This window comes from Madurella fahalii (genome assembly GCF_045866475.1).
Source record: "Madurella fahalii IFM 68171 DNA, scaffold_1, whole genome shotgun sequence".
Taxonomy (NCBI): domain Eukaryota; kingdom Fungi; phylum Ascomycota; class Sordariomycetes; order Sordariales; genus Madurella; species Madurella fahalii.
The window spans coordinates 5,355,829-5,374,675 of record NW_027263971.1 but is presented as its reverse complement, the minus strand read 5'-3'; the positions used below and the strand labels follow the sequence as shown (position 1 = coordinate 5,374,675).

Genomic DNA, 18,847 nt, shown 5'->3' with positions numbered 1-18,847 from the left:
ATTTGAATGTTGCGAGGAAGGCCCACCTTCGCTGTCGTGCGCGTTTGCCGGCGTTTGCACGCGGGCCGATGGGCTTGCGAATCCAACTCGGAGCGGATTAAGAAAATAAGCGACACGAACAAGCACTCGAATGAGCTTATGCAATAAGGTTTTTTTTGGGTCGATGCCTGTGTGCAGTTGCCAGTCCTAATTGGACTACGAAAGCGTCGCCTTTGAGATGGAAGGCGGCCGTTGATTTGATGAAATTTTTGGGCTGTCGGGTCGGCTTTTGCCCCCTCGTTGGCACGCTCGATGGTGGAGAGGGTGATTGGGTGCTTGATTGGTTGTGCGAGTGAAAGGAGGAGAGACGAAGGAAAGCCGAACGATGATTTGAGGGAGCGGACTGACTTCTTTAACGTTAGGATTTGGTTGGATGAATCAGCTAGCGAAAGTGGGGCACCCGAAGAGGATTTTGCAGTGTCAAGGACTTCCCAGGTGGCTGGCGGGGTCGAAGGGTGGGGTCCCGAGGAGAAAGGAGGGTGTCGTTAAGAAAGCGGGGCAAGGCCCGTGCCTGCGAAGGTCGGAAAGCAGGAACCTGAAGGCAGCGGTGAAAATTACGGGCAAACGCGTGCTTCTTCGCCTCCACAGCCCAACGCGTCGACCGCCTCGGAAACGATCAGGAGTCACTAATCACCAAGTCCACATAAATGCAATGATGCGAAAAGAAATCAAATGAGAAGAACGGAAAAGACAAGAAAAACAAGGGGGAAAAAAGAGAAAAGAGAAAAAGAAAAGAGAAAAAGCAAAACACGATACTCCCACGCCAGCGGGATACTGCAGGTTGTCTCGGCCTTCTCCTCTTTCCTGCTGTGATTTGTGTGGATGACGTTTGACGCAAAGCGGTGGGCAAGGCCGTTCGCTAAGCGAGATACTGCCGGCTACGAAAAGGTCGAAGGCGGCGCTGGATACGGTACGTATTGGGCGTAATAAACTGCGGTCTTTCCCCAAGATCTTGGGGCCCGGCTTCGGGTACCGTAACGCGTTCTCCTCGTCGGTAGGAACTACTAGCATGAAAGTTGTTATTACTGGGAACACAGACATCTGCAGCAGCGCAAACTGACTGCCGAATCCCTCCACGTCGGAACCGACAGCGATAGCGCCGGCCCTACTAAGGCGAGTTGGGACGGTACAAGAAGCTGACCGACAGGATCTGCTGGGCCTGGGACAACGAGGATCTTGGCTTCGTCACCGGCGATCGGCATCCAGAGTTTCTTGCGCTCACCTTTCCCGTACTGCTGACGAGCAAGCTCGTGGCTTCCGGCTTCCGGCTGCTGTGCTGCTGTGCTGCTGTGCTGTTCGAGCAAGCCTAAATTTAGCCCGGGCAGCGTCACATAAAGGGCTCGGAGTCCTCAGTTGCGGAGAATCCGGTAGACGCCCGGACTCGTTCTGGGACAAATTGTCAGCCCATTACACTACATTTGGCAAACCCCCCTTGACTGTTCACTTGGAAGTCTGGGGATACTAAACAAGGGCATGAAAGGAATCGATATGGTTGACGTCCACAACTGTGCCCCATAAGGCCGGCTTTGCCACGCGCTGGATAAGGCAAACAGGGGAGTTTGGCCGCAGGTGCCAGACCCGGGGGGGGGGGGGGGGGTGGGCGTGCCAAGTTGGGGCTTGACGAGGCCAGCACATCATGGGTGGTGTAGTGTAGAACAGGCTCGGGACACCAGCCTCCAGCCCAAGAAAGTCGGTGTGGGCCAATGCTGAGAGACCCAGCCGCGTCTGCGGGTCCCACATTTCCACCCGACCACCCCGTCTCACTCGTCGCATGCGCACCCAAATCGGGGCCCAAATCGGCGCGCGGAGGCGGTCAATCGTGCTGTTTGCGCTGTTTGCGCTGTTTCGCGCTGTTCGCCGGTGCTTGCAGAGCCCAGACAAATTCCCACAGTCCAAAGCCATAGCCTACCACTTGGCCAGGTCCCTGTCCTCTGGCAAACGCCCCGAATTTTGCCTCGCCTCAGTACGGATCACCGCCCAAGCGGGCGGCGGGACAGGCTGCGAGGTGGCACCTGGGCCCTCGGCCTTGCTTCCGCATCGAGATGCTTGAGAATGACAAGAGACGGGGGCCAAGAAGGAAGGAACTTTGCTCCACTTACTCGGTGTTCTTATTAATAAGTTGACAATAACATATATCGCAAACACGAAGGGACCCAAGGGCTCCTCTTTTGCATGAATTCCCGATTCCGATCAGGTGACGACACAATGTATCATCCAAACGCAGGATGAGTTGTCTGATGTGTCTGCCGGCCGTGTGGGAAGCTGGTCGGCATAGCCTACGCCACGCCCCCGCAGGACTCTTCGGCTGCTGACGGGCTTGGGAGGGCACGTTGGGGCTTGGCGGGACGATGGAGAGGCGCTCGAAATCCGTTGGAGGAGAAGGCTCCAAAATGTAGGCGTCTGCCGGTTCTGAATGGCTGGAAAATGGCAGCTGAGAGAGGTCGACTGGGCATTTTCCCAGCAGCTCACTGGCCTTTTTATCAACAAATCGTGGGGGAGCTCCGCCATGTATCGACGCGATGCAGCCACAGCGTCTCTTCTCGCGCGGCCTTTGCACACCCCTCCCATCATTCCACAAAGTTCCTCATCGTTTCATCTAGAACCGCCGCGTTCTCGACCGCGCGACGAAACCAGGCGTCGCGGGGGGCACCCTGGTCGATTGTAATGTCGCATTTCCTCACTCCTCGACGGTCTCATTTCAACCCTCATCTCCCGAGGCGCGCACTCGGCGCAACCTCTGCCGTCATAGTCGAGAGAGCGATAGTCAGGTCAGCACTGGCGAGCACTGGCGAGCGGCATTGAGGACAATTTTGGCTCGGTGTAATCTCACTCCCCCACCTCCCTTTCCCTCCCCCGCAGGATCCGGCTTCTTCTCTCCCGCTAAAGTGCCTCGACCGTCTTTTTGCGCAGGACGTCGGCCAGGCGCATGTGCGGGATCGGCCGGCACGCATCGCATGGCGCGGAACCGGGGACTGCCCACTTTTGACGGACTGTCAGCCGTACTGTTGTAATGTACTGTAGTAGTCGAATCTCCTTTCACCAATAGGCATCACTGTCACGTCCGTGTCAAGATCTACGCTTGTGGGACGCTACCTGGTCTTGGCCCCAAGCAGTCTCGGGCACGAGGCTGTTCCCGTTCCCTAGCCTGCACTTTACCCCAGATTTTGTGGATGCAGGGAGCTATGGCGCTCTGTATCCGATGAGACGACGACAGGGTTTGGCCTGTCATCACCATGATGGCCAAGATGAGAGATGCTATGATGTGCGATGACGACCGATGAAGTCGAGCCCAGCATAGTGTAGTCTTGCACGGACCCGTCCTCCGTCCCGCCGTTCATCCCAAACTTGCTTTCTGCCCCAACTGCCGATCTCTTTGTCTTTGATGCCATCTTTCATGTTGGGATGTCTGGGCCTCTTCCGACGACCCATGAGGTCTCAGGAGCTGTTTAGTTTACCTTGCCAATTCGGGCAACGAGCTCACCCCTGTCCGGCATGAAGCTCTTGGGCGAATGAAAGCGTGAAGCTCAACCTCTGCGCTGTTATTCGACCGCAGAACGAGTCGCACGAGTCGTTTCCCCACCGTCAATACTTGGTCTACTCGCCTCCTCCGCCGCCGCCGCACGTTTCCCATTTCTTGGCGGTTGTCGCTTGTCTACGACTCATGATGGTCTGGCCGAGTGGGCATTGGTCGGCGCTTACAACACTGCTCCCACATCCGGGGCGTAGACCGTTTCCGAGTCCAGTCCCGTCTTCTTCTTTTGGACGGCATGGGCGTGTGCTTGCCTGATACGGAAGCCTCGGTTCCCTTCACGTCGATCACAGTCCGCCGCCAAGGCTCTAGATGTCCGATGGGTTAGTCCCGCAAAGCCTCGTCTCAGATTCCTTTGCGCGGTTGGACAAGGGCTAGTATTGCACTAGATCATAAGCCCATGTTAGCACCTCAGCCGCGGCGTGACATGGTGTAATGACCTGATTGGGAATTCCGATGTTGACGGAGGTGCTTCTCGAACAAGAAGGCCGTTTTGTGGTCATGGACTGCCAACGGGCTCGACTTCTCTCCGACTCTGTTGAGCCTGCTGATCTCGGCCCCGCCGGGCATCGGCAAGCCAGTCAAGTGGCCCATGGTGAAGAATGAAGACGCGGCGTCTCCGCATTACACACGATCTGGGGTGCAGGAGGCTAACGACGGAGGAAATCGCCAGTGGTCTTCGCCGCTGGGCAATCTGATCCCGGCAATGAGCGCAAACAACGTTTGAGAGTCGAGAAGCTCCTTACAGTCATGATGTTGCTTAGCCACCCTGAAACCGGTTCTAGCCCTAGTCAGGGTTCAGACGGTTGAAGTAATATGCTTCTCCCAGCAACGGCTGACTTGGCGTCTTTGCAGGCCCAGATGCCCCGTATTGAAGAAGTTCCTAGGCAAGAATGTCCGTATCCAGAGCTCGTACTTGCACTTGACTGTTACGCGGGTATTTCCGTTGCGCGGCCGCTCTTGGGTGTGTAGCCCCTGAAAGAACCACGACAACACGAATCGGCGCTCTGGACCTCTCCGCGTCCTGTGTGCCCTTCCGTATCTACGGCTGAGGCCTTCTTGCGCGATTTACTTCCCGGTACACGCTCCTGGTAGGTAGCAGTAATGTATGCGTATTCTATCACCATTGGAAAAGTCCGAAAGGGGTGACCTTCTGGCCTTAGTCGACAATGGGCGAGTGCCTCGGCCAAAGCCTGCTTCGCAGACACGCATTGGGCCGGTAAACATCGATGCCACTATCTCAATGCGTCCGGGTTTCGTAAGTTCTATCAGCGCCGGTGCCGGAAACAGGTCTCCGTCCTCCAAGGATTCAACACAGCCGATTCTTGGTGCCATGACATGGAGAATGAGGAACTAACGGCATGATTGTCGCGTCCCAACGTCGTGGCCCAAGACTAAATTCATCTACTTGGAGTGCTGTGTGATATTTGATCCTCCACGATCCCCGTTAGTAAAGGGGGGGGTGTGGTATTGGCTGCCCTCAAGAGCACACTCAGGCCGAGTTCGAAGGTGGAAGAGTTTGATGGGAGGTTGCCGCGCACAATTTGATCATTTAGAAACCTCGGCACTGCGAGGAAGGTTATAAACAACCGTCAGCTCCATATCCGTTACCATTTTAGGACCTTGATTATGACAGCTAAATCAGATGACTAGAGCCATCATGCGGGCAACCATCGAGGTGGCGCGCCCCTGATCTTCGAGTTCGACAACAGGCTTGGATTTGGGAGGAGCGGCAACACCATCCGATCTGTTATCTCAGTGGGGTACCTCTGGTTTCACAAGATTTTAAGGCCGTCAATAAAGCCGATATTGCATTCTACGAGTCTGCCCAGGGGTGGTGAAGGCCTGGCCCCTGAGAACCCGGAACGCCGCGGCTGAGAGCGTCGCAAGCACGCCGAGACATCCGTACTCAGGGAACGAGGTGTACGCTGCGTGCACGCTTTCACCGAAGTGGCCCTCTATTTCCAGATTCTGACAAGTAGGGAGGATCCCGACTGGTGGCGGAGTCTCATTCGCTCGCTCGGTGAGGCTGTTGGGGGATTGGCTCGACACGAATGATCATGCCAGTCGAGCGACAGCAATAAGGTCCCCACTATTGCTCAACATTGTCTGATCCATACTATCACGCGTGATTCAGCTCCTTGGCCGCAGCAGTTCCGTATTGAGAGCGACGTCACGGTGGCGGGTTTGATGAACGAGAACACTCCTACGGCCGTGCGCTCGCGCCCAAAATTTCGAGAGCCGTCTGTAGCAACCAGGTGCGTAGTGCCGCATGGAGGCACCCAAAGGTCTAGACTGTTAACGCTAGATGGTGCGTAGTATGTAACAGTGCCGACATATCATGCCTCAGCAAACAGGCTTGTAACTCTCTTCTCCTAGCGAACAGCTCGGAATGACAGCCTGGACTGATTTGAACCAAGCTGAAAGCCACTACGAAGCTGAGTACCTTGCCGTTTTCCGCTTAACATTACCGTACCCATCCCGGACGAGATCCCCAACATAACGATATCGACCAAGTTGTGCCTGCTGGAGACAAGGATCGGCGAGAGAAGTAGGGTATTCCCGACAGTAAAGAGCGCACCTACTTTAGTGTCGATGGCCTATCGTAAAAACGAGCCCCCAAGCTTGACAAAGCATCTCCGAACTACGAGACAGGCACCTGTAGCAACAAACAGGGGCACCTAACGCGAGCTTACGGACGCGGCAAGTCTTAATCGACGAATTGAGTGGAGCAGAGCAGAGGACCAAATGAGCTACGTTGATCGAACCACCAGCAATCCCAGTGACCGGACCAGGATTCGCATTGTCTCATACCTAAGGTACATGTACCTGGGTACCAGGCCTTTGGTGAACTTCAGTTCAAGTTCCCGATGTCCGAGTCTCTGCAGGAAGCTGTTTCCGAGGTCTATCTCACTAACAGACACGGCCATCATGCCGTCCCTCACACAACACACGCGCCACGGGGCACGCTGTCATTTTGTTTCCACTCTGGAAACGTTAGACCCTTTTACCTGCCTCGACTCCAACTAGTGCCTTTGAGGGCCCAGGCTTGCGGACGCGACCATGGAACCTCGGACGCCGCCGACGAGCCCGTTTTTAGGCAGTACATACCATCATGAATGTGCCTCTTCTAACAATGCGGTGGCTGATAGGGACATGGACAGGCATCATTACGAAGCGCACCGCAAAGGAGAAGAGATAGTCGTTTGCCGCACCGACTACCGACCACCCCGACAATCTAACCAAACGGGCATCTCCACATAATCATCATTTTTTTATAACCCAGAAGCCAACGGTTGCAACAGAAAAGACACGAATAACGGGAATCCTTGCTCCGGCCAGGACACCGAACCATGTCATCAGGACGTTGGGCGGGATGGGGGCAACAGTGTCCCAGGACGGTGCCACGGATTCGACCTCCATCTACGTCCCGTTGACGTATCCGGTTAACCAGAACAAACGAGGTGTTTGGGGGTTCAGGTCTGCCGGGGCCCTGGGGGCGGGCGGGTGGCCACTCTGACTTCGCCGCTGTGTTGGTCCACCAGTTTGGCTGGGGAATAAGATACGGTCATCACTGGGCCGCCAGCGTGATGGGATGTGGAAGACACCTTGTGATAAATCGGCTAGTGACCAGGCAGTTTTTGGGGGGTTCCCCGGAGATGCGGGCGACACATCTCACCACGCCAACGCATGGCGGGTTCTCTTCGTTCCCGAGATTCGGCATCCAGCAAAGGGGCAGCGTGTGACCGGAACGCACTCAAATCTTTCAAATCGCGCCATCCGGGTTTCGAACCACGGGTATCAGCAACCGGGACTCCACACTTTCTTCAGAATGTCCAAGTTCTCCAGTAACGGCCCGGAAAGGAGCCAGACCAGAGAGCTGTGGCGGGTTTAGGGGTACACAGAGACCAAGATGTTGGGATGGGAAACACAACGACTACCCGATCTCACATCATTCTAAGCGGAAAATTAGCGAGAGTCTTTGATCCCTGGCACGGCCCCTGGCACGGAAATACCATCTCTACCTCACGACGGGCCCGCGGTGAAGGAGCCTGTGGGGGGAGGGGGCCGATAGGCGTCTACCAACCGTGCATAGCTGGCCGGAATTGTCGGCCTCTGCAGGCCTACACCAGAGAAGCGGTTACACATCCGTGTCCGAGAGCTAGGCGCCCTCGGTTGCAAGCGACGGAGGATGATGGCTTTCCCAGCAAGCGTAGCGATATGCTCCGCCTAGTGAAACTCATACACGGCCTAAAGTGGTGTAGAAAGCCTAAGTCAAGGAGAATGTCAACGAGCAAGGAGCCAGACACACGCGTACTCGAGTTGCCGCCATGTGTACTTCTTGGCTTGGAGACTGCGTCTGGATCCGCCGGGATCCTCCGAGCGCTGCGAATCCGTCTTAACAGAGGGGAACCGGGGATGGATAGCCTCTGGAAAAAGTGGAAGAACTGTGCCACTTCCGCCGCACCGTTTCCTGGAGTCATTAAACACGGGGACGCCGCTCAGAGAGTACGGCTACTGTATCACTGGCATGGTGCAGCCGGGTGGCGAGACGATGTCGGGCAGATGTTCCATGCAGCCACCTACAAACGGCGGCTACCTGTCCGGCAGGCCAATGGAGCTTGCGCATTGAGATGCGTATCGTCGTGGCAAGCAAACCCCCGCCACCCAAATTGACCCAAGGTGCCCAGGCAAAGGGACTGATGTCGTGCCAGACACGATCGGTGGCCAGGATTTGTTGGGACGCTGCACTGGAAGATTGTCAGTGGATGTCATGCTTGGGGACGATGAGGCCGTATCGCAGGACAGCTAGCCAACCGCCATCGACTCAACCGAGTCAGCTTTCCGGCACCAAAAATACGTGTGGACGCAGTGCTACCGTGTTACCCGGGAGGCAGGCGCGCGCTCTATGTCATAATTCCCAGGACTGAAGCAATCTGGGACAGATCCGGATGGCGAGCCAATGGTTTTACTCCTGGCAGCCACACGATACGTACCGAATCTGACAGTCCAAAAGCGCCAGCCAACAGAAGCCGCGGAGCCCGGGCTCGCTCTTGCAAGCGCGTCAACAACCGCGCGGGGTGCCGGGAGAGGGCCGACCAGCGGGTCCGCAATTTACGGGAGCTAGCAATAAGCGCGGTTGCAATCAGAGGTTTCGCGGACTGAGGGCCACTTGGTCTCCCGGCGAGAGGGAGTCGACGAAGCCGGGGGTTTACCCCGCCGGAGATGCGCCTTGATAGCGCGCGCTCCGCTGGGCTTTTTCTGAACGATGGCTGCCGAGTTCGAACGGCATGCAGAAGTTTACCCGCTCACGAGTACGTCTGGGTGCGCCGAGGCGAGCGGGCGGTTATACTCAGGGCCCCCAAGGAAACATAAATGTGTAAGTTCCCATCGCACCGGGCCAACAAGAGAACCGAATTTTCTTGTCCAACACCAACTCGCCCTGCCTCCGGTGCGAATTTGACGCACTGCGCCGCCGGGATCGCAGTTCTAGAAGGGTTGTCGAAGCGCTCATCCACAGGCTGGCCCCTTGAGCATACCTTAATCTCGGCTTCGATCTTTCAGCCCTTCCGCCTCTCCGCCCCGTCGCCGTGGCAGGAAGACCACCAGTCCAGCGCTCATCTCGGCCGTTTACAGTTTCTATTCTCGACGGCGGTCTCCAGAACCCCTTCATCACGGGAATCGACATCGAGAACCTGTCGCTGCCATCAGCTCGGGTTGACGTCCATCTGGTAAGCGGCAAGTCCTGGCCAATCAGGACATCTTGTGCTAAGAATATGACTTTAGCGCCCATCCCTGCTCGGGTTCCATCACTCACCGCCAATCAGACGCGGCATCCCCGACCAGCCCCCCTCCCCGCCGGTAGAGATACCGACGCCGTCACGATCCGCCGTCGTGGCTTTGGTCGCGCGTAGCCAGCACCAAGCATCGTCCACAGTCCTGGGGCTCGGGGAATTTTTTTTTTTTTTTTTTTCTCTGTTGCTCTCCGATTCTGCGAATCGGACGCAACCCACAATTTCCAGTGACGACGGGCGTCCTTTAAGGTTTGCCCATCCCGCAAATCAACAGACTAGCCCATCGAACACACCCGCCCCGTTTACTCGTCTGATCCCGGTCAAGTGGGCAAATTCCCCGTCCCCGTCTTTCCCTCCTCGCCGTGTAGGCCCTCGGCGGCACGCGGGATATTAGACCTTCCCCAGGCCCCCCAGCTCAGCAGGCTGTAAGTGCATGCATTCTCGTTATTACCTCATCTCCAGCTCCTACCCCTGGTCAAGGGCTGCTATCCCCTCTCTCTATTCTTCGCTCTTTCCAAAACGAGTAGAGGCGAAAGAGGGTGAAAAAGCGCCGGGAAGTAGTCGAGGCGCGGGAAAAGGACACGGGCGACCAGCTGCAACCCGAGTCACACCAAAGCAACTCCCACATCTCAGCACACTTCATTGCCGCCCGAGACCCCTGTCGCGTAGTCGCTTCTCGCTTGCCAGCGACCGCCCCACCCTGGCTTCATCTCTCTGATTTGCCCGCTGCTTTAAGCCCCTCGCGACTTGAGGTGCGCTGTCCGCCCATCCCCTCGCTGCGACGCCCATGCCAGCTTCTCGTCCTGACATTTATTTTATTTTTTATTTTACTTTTTTTTCCTGTCACATATCCAGCAGCAAGTTGACCCATCTTTCATAGGTGACACCTTTCGAGCGCGACTGGCTGGCACTCTGCAACAGCCGTAGATCGCTGACGTCTACACCCCACCAAGCGTCGAGGCGGGCCGATTCTCGACAAACGAAACAGCACTGGCTGCTGTTTGACACTCTCGCGGATATTGCAAGCACCAAATAGATCCCAAGCCCTGGTGCGCCAGCCCACTGCTCCGGGATCCAGGGATACAAGGATCACGGCGCCAGGGACCTCATCCTGGCCAGCCACCCGCGGGGGATCACTTCTACATCCTGTTTAGAGCGCGGACCTTCCTCCGTCTGTTCACTCGCTCTGTTCACCCTGTTCATATAATCGTCGACCACCCACCTTCCTGTCACCTTCGGCCTCCCCCCTCCCACCCCTCCCCCCCCAAACTGCCGGGTCTCCTCTCGCCCGCCATCCGCAAGGTGAGCCGACTGGCAGTACGACACACCCCGTCCCCGCCGGCAGAAGACAAACGTCGGCCGTTTCCCCCCCCCTTCCATCCCGCCTACCTTGACATCTGTCTGGTATCCAAAGCCGCCATCATGTCTTCCAAGCCTGCCCTCAAGCTGTCGACGCCTGTCACGGCAAACTTCCCTAATATACCACGGTCGGCTTCCGAGCTCCGTTCGGCCGTGTCGCTCCCCTCGGCGATATCTGGAAACACGCCTCTATCTGCCATCTCACGGACATCAGCATTCCGGGACCCGATCCCTTCCTCCGGTCTGCCTTCAGCCGGGCTCCCCTCTGCCGGGCCCTTCAGCGCCACGCTAAAACTAGAGCATGATCTGCAGAAGACGCCCATCACACCGCCGGTGGCCTACCTGGATTTCCTGAAGGGCATGTCGCTGGTCTCGCCAAGTCTCGCTTCACCACCGCAAACAGGGAAGGCTCTTTTGAACAGGACAAGCACGGCTAGCAGCACGCTCAGCAACAGCAGCACCAGCACCAGCGCCAGCGCCAGCAGCACCGCCAGCACCGCCAGCAGCGGTTCTGTGGAATCAGACGACTCGGAGAAGGAAAAAGGCGAGCAGATCGAGAGCGCGCCATCCACCGCACGGACAGAGGTTAGTTGCGAGTGTGAAGAAGAGGCCAAGGAAAGCACAAGGAGTCCGAAGCCCGCCCCTATCGAGATCAAGCGGCCGCATTCGCCGCGCGGCTCCAGCAAATGCCCCCTGTCTGCGCCGCCCGCGGGGCCTACTGTGTTCCCGAGCATGAAGATCCCGCCCTCACCCGCCATCTCAACCTCGGGCCTCTACTCGCCGCGGTCCCCACTTAGCACCGCGTCGGTGAAGTCAGTCTTCGACTGGGATGCCGCGCTCAAGTCGAGGAGGCTCGCCGAGGCGCCCGGCTCGAAGCGGCCCGCGGCGCCAGACACCCCCACGGTTAGCACCCCCGGACACGTCAAGAGGGACTCGAGGTCGAGCATACGGCACATCCGCGAAGTCGTCACGAGGACGGTGACGTACACCCCTAGGATGGCGCCCGCGCCCAAGGGGAAGCGGAGAAAGATTGACCCTGACACGGCGGTCAAGTCATGAAATTGGCGAGGGAAAGCTTTATAGCGGGACGAAATCGGTCTCGGAGGATAGGATAATTGTCTTGAGAGGCGGGGGAAGAAGTGACGGGCTAACCACCGCGCTGGACACCGCCGCCTTGAACCATTTGAACCAACTACTACTACACTAGCCGAGCGAAATCTCGCCTGCGACACTTTTATTTTTTTCTTTCCCTTTTTTTTTTTTTTTTTTTTTTTTTTTTAACAACAATAACCATAACAACAACATCACCACCACCACCACCACCACCACCAACTACAACACAATACCAGCCTCGTACGGATACAGCCCGCGTGGCGCCCAACGGAGCGAAGAGGGCACCGCAAATTGGAGGCTTATGACGGTCTCTTGATTTTTTTTTTTTTTTCTTTTCCATTTACGAGGCGTCAATGGATGGACAGATGGGAAGGGGGAAGGGCCACAAGAATAAGGAACCAGCGAAAAGTGAGCGAAGTGGAACGCTGCGCTGAAGGAAGGGATTTGGTTGGACTTTTTATTTTTTTTTTTTTTTTATTTACGAATCGCAATGCAATTTGCAAAGGGAGAGAGGATCGGCCAACGGAGTTTTCTGGCGTTGCTGGCGGCGTCTTACAAATCACTTTCACCTCGATTGTGTTTCCCTTTGGTCGTGGTACATGTACATATTCACCACTTGTGGTTGGATGGGATAGCAATTATCGATACCAATGTTTCAGTGAGGGATTTTTTTATTTTTGCTTTGTCTCTCTTTTTTTTTATATTTTTATTTGTATTTCCTCAGATTTCCCCCCCCCCTTTGCTTCGGCTCTCGGGAAGGATGGTTACTTCGGGTAGCTTCGTACATACTGAGCGAGCAAGGAAGAGAGAACTGAGATGGAATTCGAATGGACCATATTGCCAGAAGCAGTCATTCCTGTTGTCGTTGTTGTGCTGTTGGTGCTGTGCCATGCCTTGTGACTCATTGCGATGGTGATATCGCACCGCATGTGTTTTTGTGGTTTATGCAGTTGGCTCTCTGGTACTACTTGATTGTTTATGATTTTGATTGTTTTTCCCTAGTCTGACGTGGCTGTTAGACAGGCCACTCGTTCTCTATTTTGCGTTCATGTTGGCCGCGCTGTTGGCCGCCGTGTCTGTGGGCCTTATGTGTGTGCTTTCTTTTGTGCAGGACACTAGTATGAGGTAGGCAAGGATGGAGGACCCGAGCGTTGCTGCCGGACACGCGAAATTGTGGGATTTACCGGTGGATTGCCTAGATTGCCCAAGTTGATTGCTTGGTGGGATGGCGATCTTGATGTGGCCCGTGAGGCTGCCGGCGCTGGCACAGGCGCAGGCTCAAAGACCTTCTCTGCGAAACAGATCCGAATTCTACTTTTCGAACATCAGCAGTCACGGCAACGGCCACAATTGCTCTCTACACTAGGCGCTCTAGGCGTAGATGCCCCTTCAAAATGGCTGACACAAGCACCAGACAAAGTGGGCAAAAAAGCGAAAGACGGTTTGCCTCCCAAGGATCAGACGCGCGGGCCCGACAATCGTAAAAGCGGCAAGCCAAAGGCGCAACCTCCTGAGTCCTGGGCTGGCCTAGCGCAATCCGCCCGCATGGTCGACCTTGACAGGCCCCGCGGGCCGTGAATGGTCGACCGGTCGCGTTGCTAAGCGCTCACGCCCTGGAGGCGGGGCACATCCCTGCCTTGTCCACTTTCCTTCTGCCGTTTGGTTCGCTGGGGGTGTCGTCACTGCAGTGCAGCGAGACCGGGGCTTCTTCGTGGCCAATGATTGGTGGATGCCTGTGTGGGCGTGACGGGCGGTTAAGCGCCCGGCGGGAGAAGCAGGTTGGGCCTTGTCCGAGTTTCTTCTGTGTGGTGTTGTGCTGCGGATGACGGTGATCGGACTGTGTGTCTTGGTGGCTTAGGGCGAGGACGGAGGGGCGGGATGTTCACGTCCAAGGGAGGTTGTTTGGGAATCAGTGGCAAGGCAGAGATCACGGCGAGACACAGGCAGTCGCTTCACCGGCGAGTCGCTCATTCATTGCCAGTATTCTCACCAGTGAATCCGCTTCTCCCCAAAGGAGAAGACACGGGAGGCCTGCTCCGATGTTGGCTTGGTACCTGCAAGTCCATCAAAACTCCTGCACGACACTTACTGCATCGTGCATCTGACGCCGGCTGACACCGTGTCGTGTAAGAACCTAGGGCAAGGTGAGAAAATGCGGCTGTCGGTGTGCGACCACTTGCAGAGCAGCGGTGGTAGCAATATTGCAGCGCATCCCAGCCAGTAAGATGCTCATGGCAATTAGCACATCCGATTGGCGGCGGCCGATAACTTGGCCGCCCGTTTGCATGCAGAACGCGATCGCGAACCATCAGCCTCAAGCGGACTCAAGGGGGGGAGGAAGGAAGAGGGGGGCATGGCTCGATGATCAGAGCGGGTATTTTGCCCAAATTGTGTCTCCAACAAAAGTTGTGACGCGAAAGTCGCAGGTGACTCCGGGGTCCGGGGGAAAAGATGGTGTTCACTTGATGCATGATTCCAACCTGAAACGCCAATTCGGGGCTCCCGTCACGGCTGGTGTGGGCGGGATGTACACCTGCGCGTCTCGAAGAACGTTTCGAAACAGATTCTTCTGGGGTTCTTCTATATTTGGGATGTGTTTTCAGTCTCCCGCTTTTCCCACGTGCGTGCCCATGTTCCTATGCCCCTGATTAAGGTATTACCAACGAGTGGTCCAGAGTGGTACGGGCCATGGAGATGTCCGTTAAAAGAGACGTCCCAATGAGCGGGGGAGTCTACATGTCGCGGTCAACAGCGGAGTGATACTAATTTTGACGTTGTTGTGGGCTGATTGTCGGGAAAGCCGTCACCCAGCACGAACGAGAAAGATGTGTTCCCTGATCAAGTTACGGCTCGCACCTCTCGCGCTACCGCATTACAGAGGACGACGCGAACCCCTGCCCCGGTTAGGACGTTGATCCATAGGCGTTGTGTGTCACTGAGGCGGTCATTGGCGCTTTTCACTTCGGCAAACATGGCTTCCCCTTTGCGGCCGTTGATGCTGGAGTTGTCGGCTTGCGACTCGCTGCTATCGGTTCGCCATAGGACAAGGTCCGGCACGCCACTTCCACGAGCCTTGTATTCCTGGGCCATGACTTTGCACACGGAAGCAAGCGCCCCGCCATCGAAGCAGTTGACTAGTTCGACCAGGTCTTCGAGATCAAAGTCCCAGTTTAGACCCACGACGCAAGTGCGGCGGTCGTATTCCCGCGAATGGGCCTCCCGCAAAATCCGCTCGGCCTCGCCGTTCCCAATCTCCACGAGCCGGTGGTTTATCTGGCTTGCACGAGCGGGGTAAAAGGCATCCGTGTGCAGGTCGAGTGGGCATGTTTGGTAAGCCGTCTGGAAGACGTTGGGGACGTAGACGAAAAGCACGTCGAAGAAGAGATAGGCGAAGAGGGTTCGAAGAATCCCGCCCTCGCTGTGGTATCCCTTCCAGCCCTGGCTGCGGTAATACGACAGGCACATCTCCTCGACGCTGACCTGGAGGGGTTGGCCGTCTTCTCCTGGACCACCTAGTTCATCAAGCCATATGGTCTTGGTACTTGGCCCGCGACTGGCCTGGCGGTTGGCATCCGGGTCGTCACGGACCAATTGGACACCTTTCACGATGTGCTCTTCGGGCTCGCGTAGTTTCACATGGCCAAAATCATGCTGAAGACGGCGCGGGACACGCAACCTCTTCTCAAGCTTGAGAAGGCGCTTCTGTAGATCGTAGTGGTAGATGAGATGGCAGTCGCGGTCCTCGAGACCGGCCTCGCAGGTAGTCACGGCGATTCGCTGCCAGTGTTTCTTCCGCACATCAGGATCGGCCGAGACAAGGTCTGAATCAACCTGCCACATGTACCGCTCTTCTAGTAATGCTTTGCGCTGGTACCAAGAGCCGCGACGGGCCGGGTGAAAGAGGTGCTGGTTGAGCAGCTCCGTGAGGAGCTCGTGCTCCTCCTTGTATCGGTGAAGACGCCCTAAAACGTGGGCTGCTTTGTGCGCAATTCGTGTGAACGCGTGGCCGGGGTTGAATCGACGCAGATATGCTCCTTCGCCAAATTCGTACACGTGTGCCTCTCGGTGGCTTTCCTCCTTGATAAGCTCTCTCCAGCGGGTCGAAATGCTCGCAAATATGTCCAAGACCTTGCGGAATCCCTCCTCGCCGGGCGGGCCATTGAACTCGAGGATTTTGTCCAACTCAAACTCCTTCCTCATCGAGAGTTCGAATTCGAGGAGATGGCGTCGGGATGTGAAAATGTTAGATGACCGGCACACAATATACTCGGGAAAGTTACGTCTCGCGATCTTGGCCAGAATGATTGTCGTGAGCGACTTCTCCGTCCACTCGGTTGACCGATAAAAGACCAGATGTACACGCTCAAATAGCTTGAAGATCGGCTCCGACAGCCTGATGAGGGGCCCTGTTATCGCAAGTATCTTGTTTAAGAAGCGTGTGCTTCGATTTGCGTCTGGTTTCCCAGGCCTTTCCTCTTTGAATTCGAGGACGCTCGAGTCTGTTGACTCGTTCGTGCTTGACCGTCGCAGACCGTAAGCTACGAGGCCCGGTTGACGGGAAATTGCGCGGCAGAACGCCTTGAGGAGGTCGGTCTTGTTGTTCCCCTGTGCTCTGGCTTCTTTCGCAAGCGTTTTCAGTTCGTCGAGACTCAGCAAGGAAGCAGCCTCCTCTACGTTCTTGATACAAGATTCGGAATTGTCGGCAAAGGTAAATCGGTTACCCAGCGACCAATCCTGCATTGCATCCATATGTTCATCGTCGGATCGAGAACTGGGCCCGTTATCGGGGAGTGGTCGGGGTTCGAGCAGGCAGGCAATGGCAGCGCTGATATCAGAGATATCGCTGTGATAGCCTAGGCGATCGATGCGATGCCACAGGGCAGCCTTGCGCAAGAATAGACGGACATAACTGCAAGTATTAGTCGAGTTGAACAACAAGGGAGACAGGATGACGAACAGATACTGAGCCTCGTAGCTTAAGCCTCTCCATTGCTCAAACACACACTTCTCCTTGCTGTCAAAGAGATGCGCCTCGTCTTCCAGGACGGTGTCTAGGGCGAGGTTAAATGCGTCGACATAAATAGAACTTTTCCCTTGGACCCAGTGACGCTTCTCTGTCTGCGCAGATGCATTATCTGTGCCGTCTTGCGAGGTCTGGGAAGCTCGCATAGCTTCATATTCCTCCACGGCTTCCTTGTCTGTGGCAACAGCAGGCAATGAGCTTTCGAATGCTGTCTGGTGCCGTGGCATCAACGGGCCATCACCATCAACAACCTCCACGTCGCCAGACGCGTTGTCCAGATTTGAGCTGTGCCTCTCGCAGTCTGAACGGTCTTCATCATTGCCATCGGCGGACGTCCGTGACGAGCTTTCATCTGCATCGTCACTATCGTTAAGCTCCGCAAGCCGAGGCCTCTTTATGGGTCGTTGTTCATGGTCCCGTTGTGACCTCCTGTCCGAATGGACTGGACTGCTAGTCTCTGGACAAACCGATCCATTGCTGAAGGGGCAATGGAACGTGGGTGCTCTCATGGTGATTTCCAACGAGCGGCCAGTCACGGTAGGGAGAATCAACCTAGGGCTGACCAGGCAGAAGGGGCACAGCGCGACTGGGTTCTTGTCCAATTCGCTGCCCTGAACGCGATTTCCCGTGACTCCGCGATTCGAAGTGGGGCTACCCAAGCTTCAGTGGGGCTCCTCCGAACCATGTCAAACATCAACTCTCGCATCGCGGGTTTGTCCCAGAATTGTCATCTGTGCTACAGAACCTTGGAATCATGTCAGAACAAGCTACAAACCCGCCTGACGCAGGAACGGGAAATGCAAACATCCAGCCAGAAGCTATCAATGGCGGCCCCGCGCCCCCCGAAGCTGCCGATATCCCCATGACAGATGCCCCCGCCGACCAAGCGACAGCTGTATGTTTTCTTCCAGGCTCCGACAAAGACCAGAGTGCTATCACCCAATTCCCCACCCATACCCTGACTCCTTTATTTCCAGCTTCACCTATCCATCTCGCTCTTCCTCTTCCCTCTTCCCCCGAAACCACAAACTAACAACCCCCCCATCAGGGCCCCTCAGCGCCACCACAACCACACCCACCCACAACCTCCTCTTCTTCCTTAGCAGGCCTGTCGACTACACCAATCCCGATCCCGATCCCAGGATCAGCCCAAGGGCACACGATCACCCCCGTTCCGGTCCCCACCATCCCGCCTCCCAGCGACCAACAGCAACAACAGCAACAACAGCTACTAGTACAGCAGCAGCAGCAGCAGCAGCAGCAGCAGCAGCAGCAACGTGCCGCAAGCACCTCCCGCGCAGCCTCGGCCCACCCCGAGCCCGCAACCAGCACAACCAGCGCCGGCGCGGGCTTCGCGATGCCGTCGGAAGCAGCGCCCCACGGCGCGCCGGTGCGGCAGTACATCAACAGCAAGATTACGGGGGTATTGCTGGAAGGGATGAAGATTGTCGCGAGGGATCAGTGAGTTTTTCCCTTTCCCTGCCATTGAATAGCATGAGGAGGAGGAGGAGGAGGAGGAGGAGGAGGAGGAGGAGGAGGAGGAGGAGGAGGAGGAGGAGGAGAAGGATGGAGGAGGGCTGGTGCTAACTCGAACAAATTACAGGCCAAAGGACCCCCTGCGTGTGCTAGGCGAGTATCTACTCCAGCGGTCGAAGGAGCTTGAGGGTCAAGGGGGAGGAGGCAACCCGAATTCTATGGTGTAGGGAAGCCCGGTTGGACCGTTGGAACTCATGGACAATTCGGATGCGTGATGACTGGGGAAGGCGAACTTGTCCTTTAAAAAGGAAAGCTAGGTCTGGGTAACGGAAAGGAGCGGAGTTTTCGGGGAAAAGAATCGGAGGCTGAAATCACGGGCTTGATGAGATACCACTCCATGGCATGACATAATGCAGTATTGGCATGGCCGGAATAGAGGAGTAATGCAGTTGCATTGTTATGTTCCTCTACGCCATCATCATCATCGCTTGCTATGCTCGCACGCAGCTTCTT

The 18,847-nt window shown here is 56.2% G+C and overlaps 3 protein-coding genes across 3 annotated transcripts; 2 read left to right on the top strand and 1 right to left on the bottom strand.

Annotated features, from left to right (window-relative positions):
* Positions 1–10,785: 10,785 nt before the first annotated feature.
* On the top strand, positions 10,786–11,781 carry MFIFM68171_01639 (uncharacterized protein; the record flags this gene model as incomplete). Its single annotated transcript, XM_071057061.1, has 1 exon — positions 10,786–11,781. The coding sequence occupies one exon, from the start codon at positions 10,786–10,788 to the stop codon at positions 11,779–11,781; it is 996 nt and encodes a 331-aa protein (XP_070913162.1).
* Positions 11,782–14,673: 2,892 nt separating this feature from the next.
* Positions 14,674–17,333, bottom strand: MFIFM68171_01638 (uncharacterized protein; the record flags this gene model as incomplete). The annotated part of the gene is made up of 3 exons (XM_071057060.1): positions 14,674–16,744; positions 16,793–17,221; positions 17,326–17,333. 3 exons carry the CDS (start codon positions 17,331–17,333, stop codon positions 14,674–14,676), a joined length of 2,508 nt encoding a protein of 835 aa, XP_070913161.1.
* Positions 17,334–17,612: 279 nt separating this feature from the next.
* SDC1 (COMPASS (complex proteins associated with Set1p) component) lies at positions 17,613–18,561 on the top strand (the record flags this gene model as incomplete). The annotated part of the gene is made up of 3 exons (XM_071057059.1): positions 17,613–17,753; positions 17,907–18,319; positions 18,462–18,561. 3 exons carry the CDS (start codon positions 17,613–17,615, stop codon positions 18,559–18,561), a joined length of 654 nt encoding a protein of 217 aa, XP_070913160.1.
* Positions 18,562–18,847: the final 286 nt, after the last annotated feature.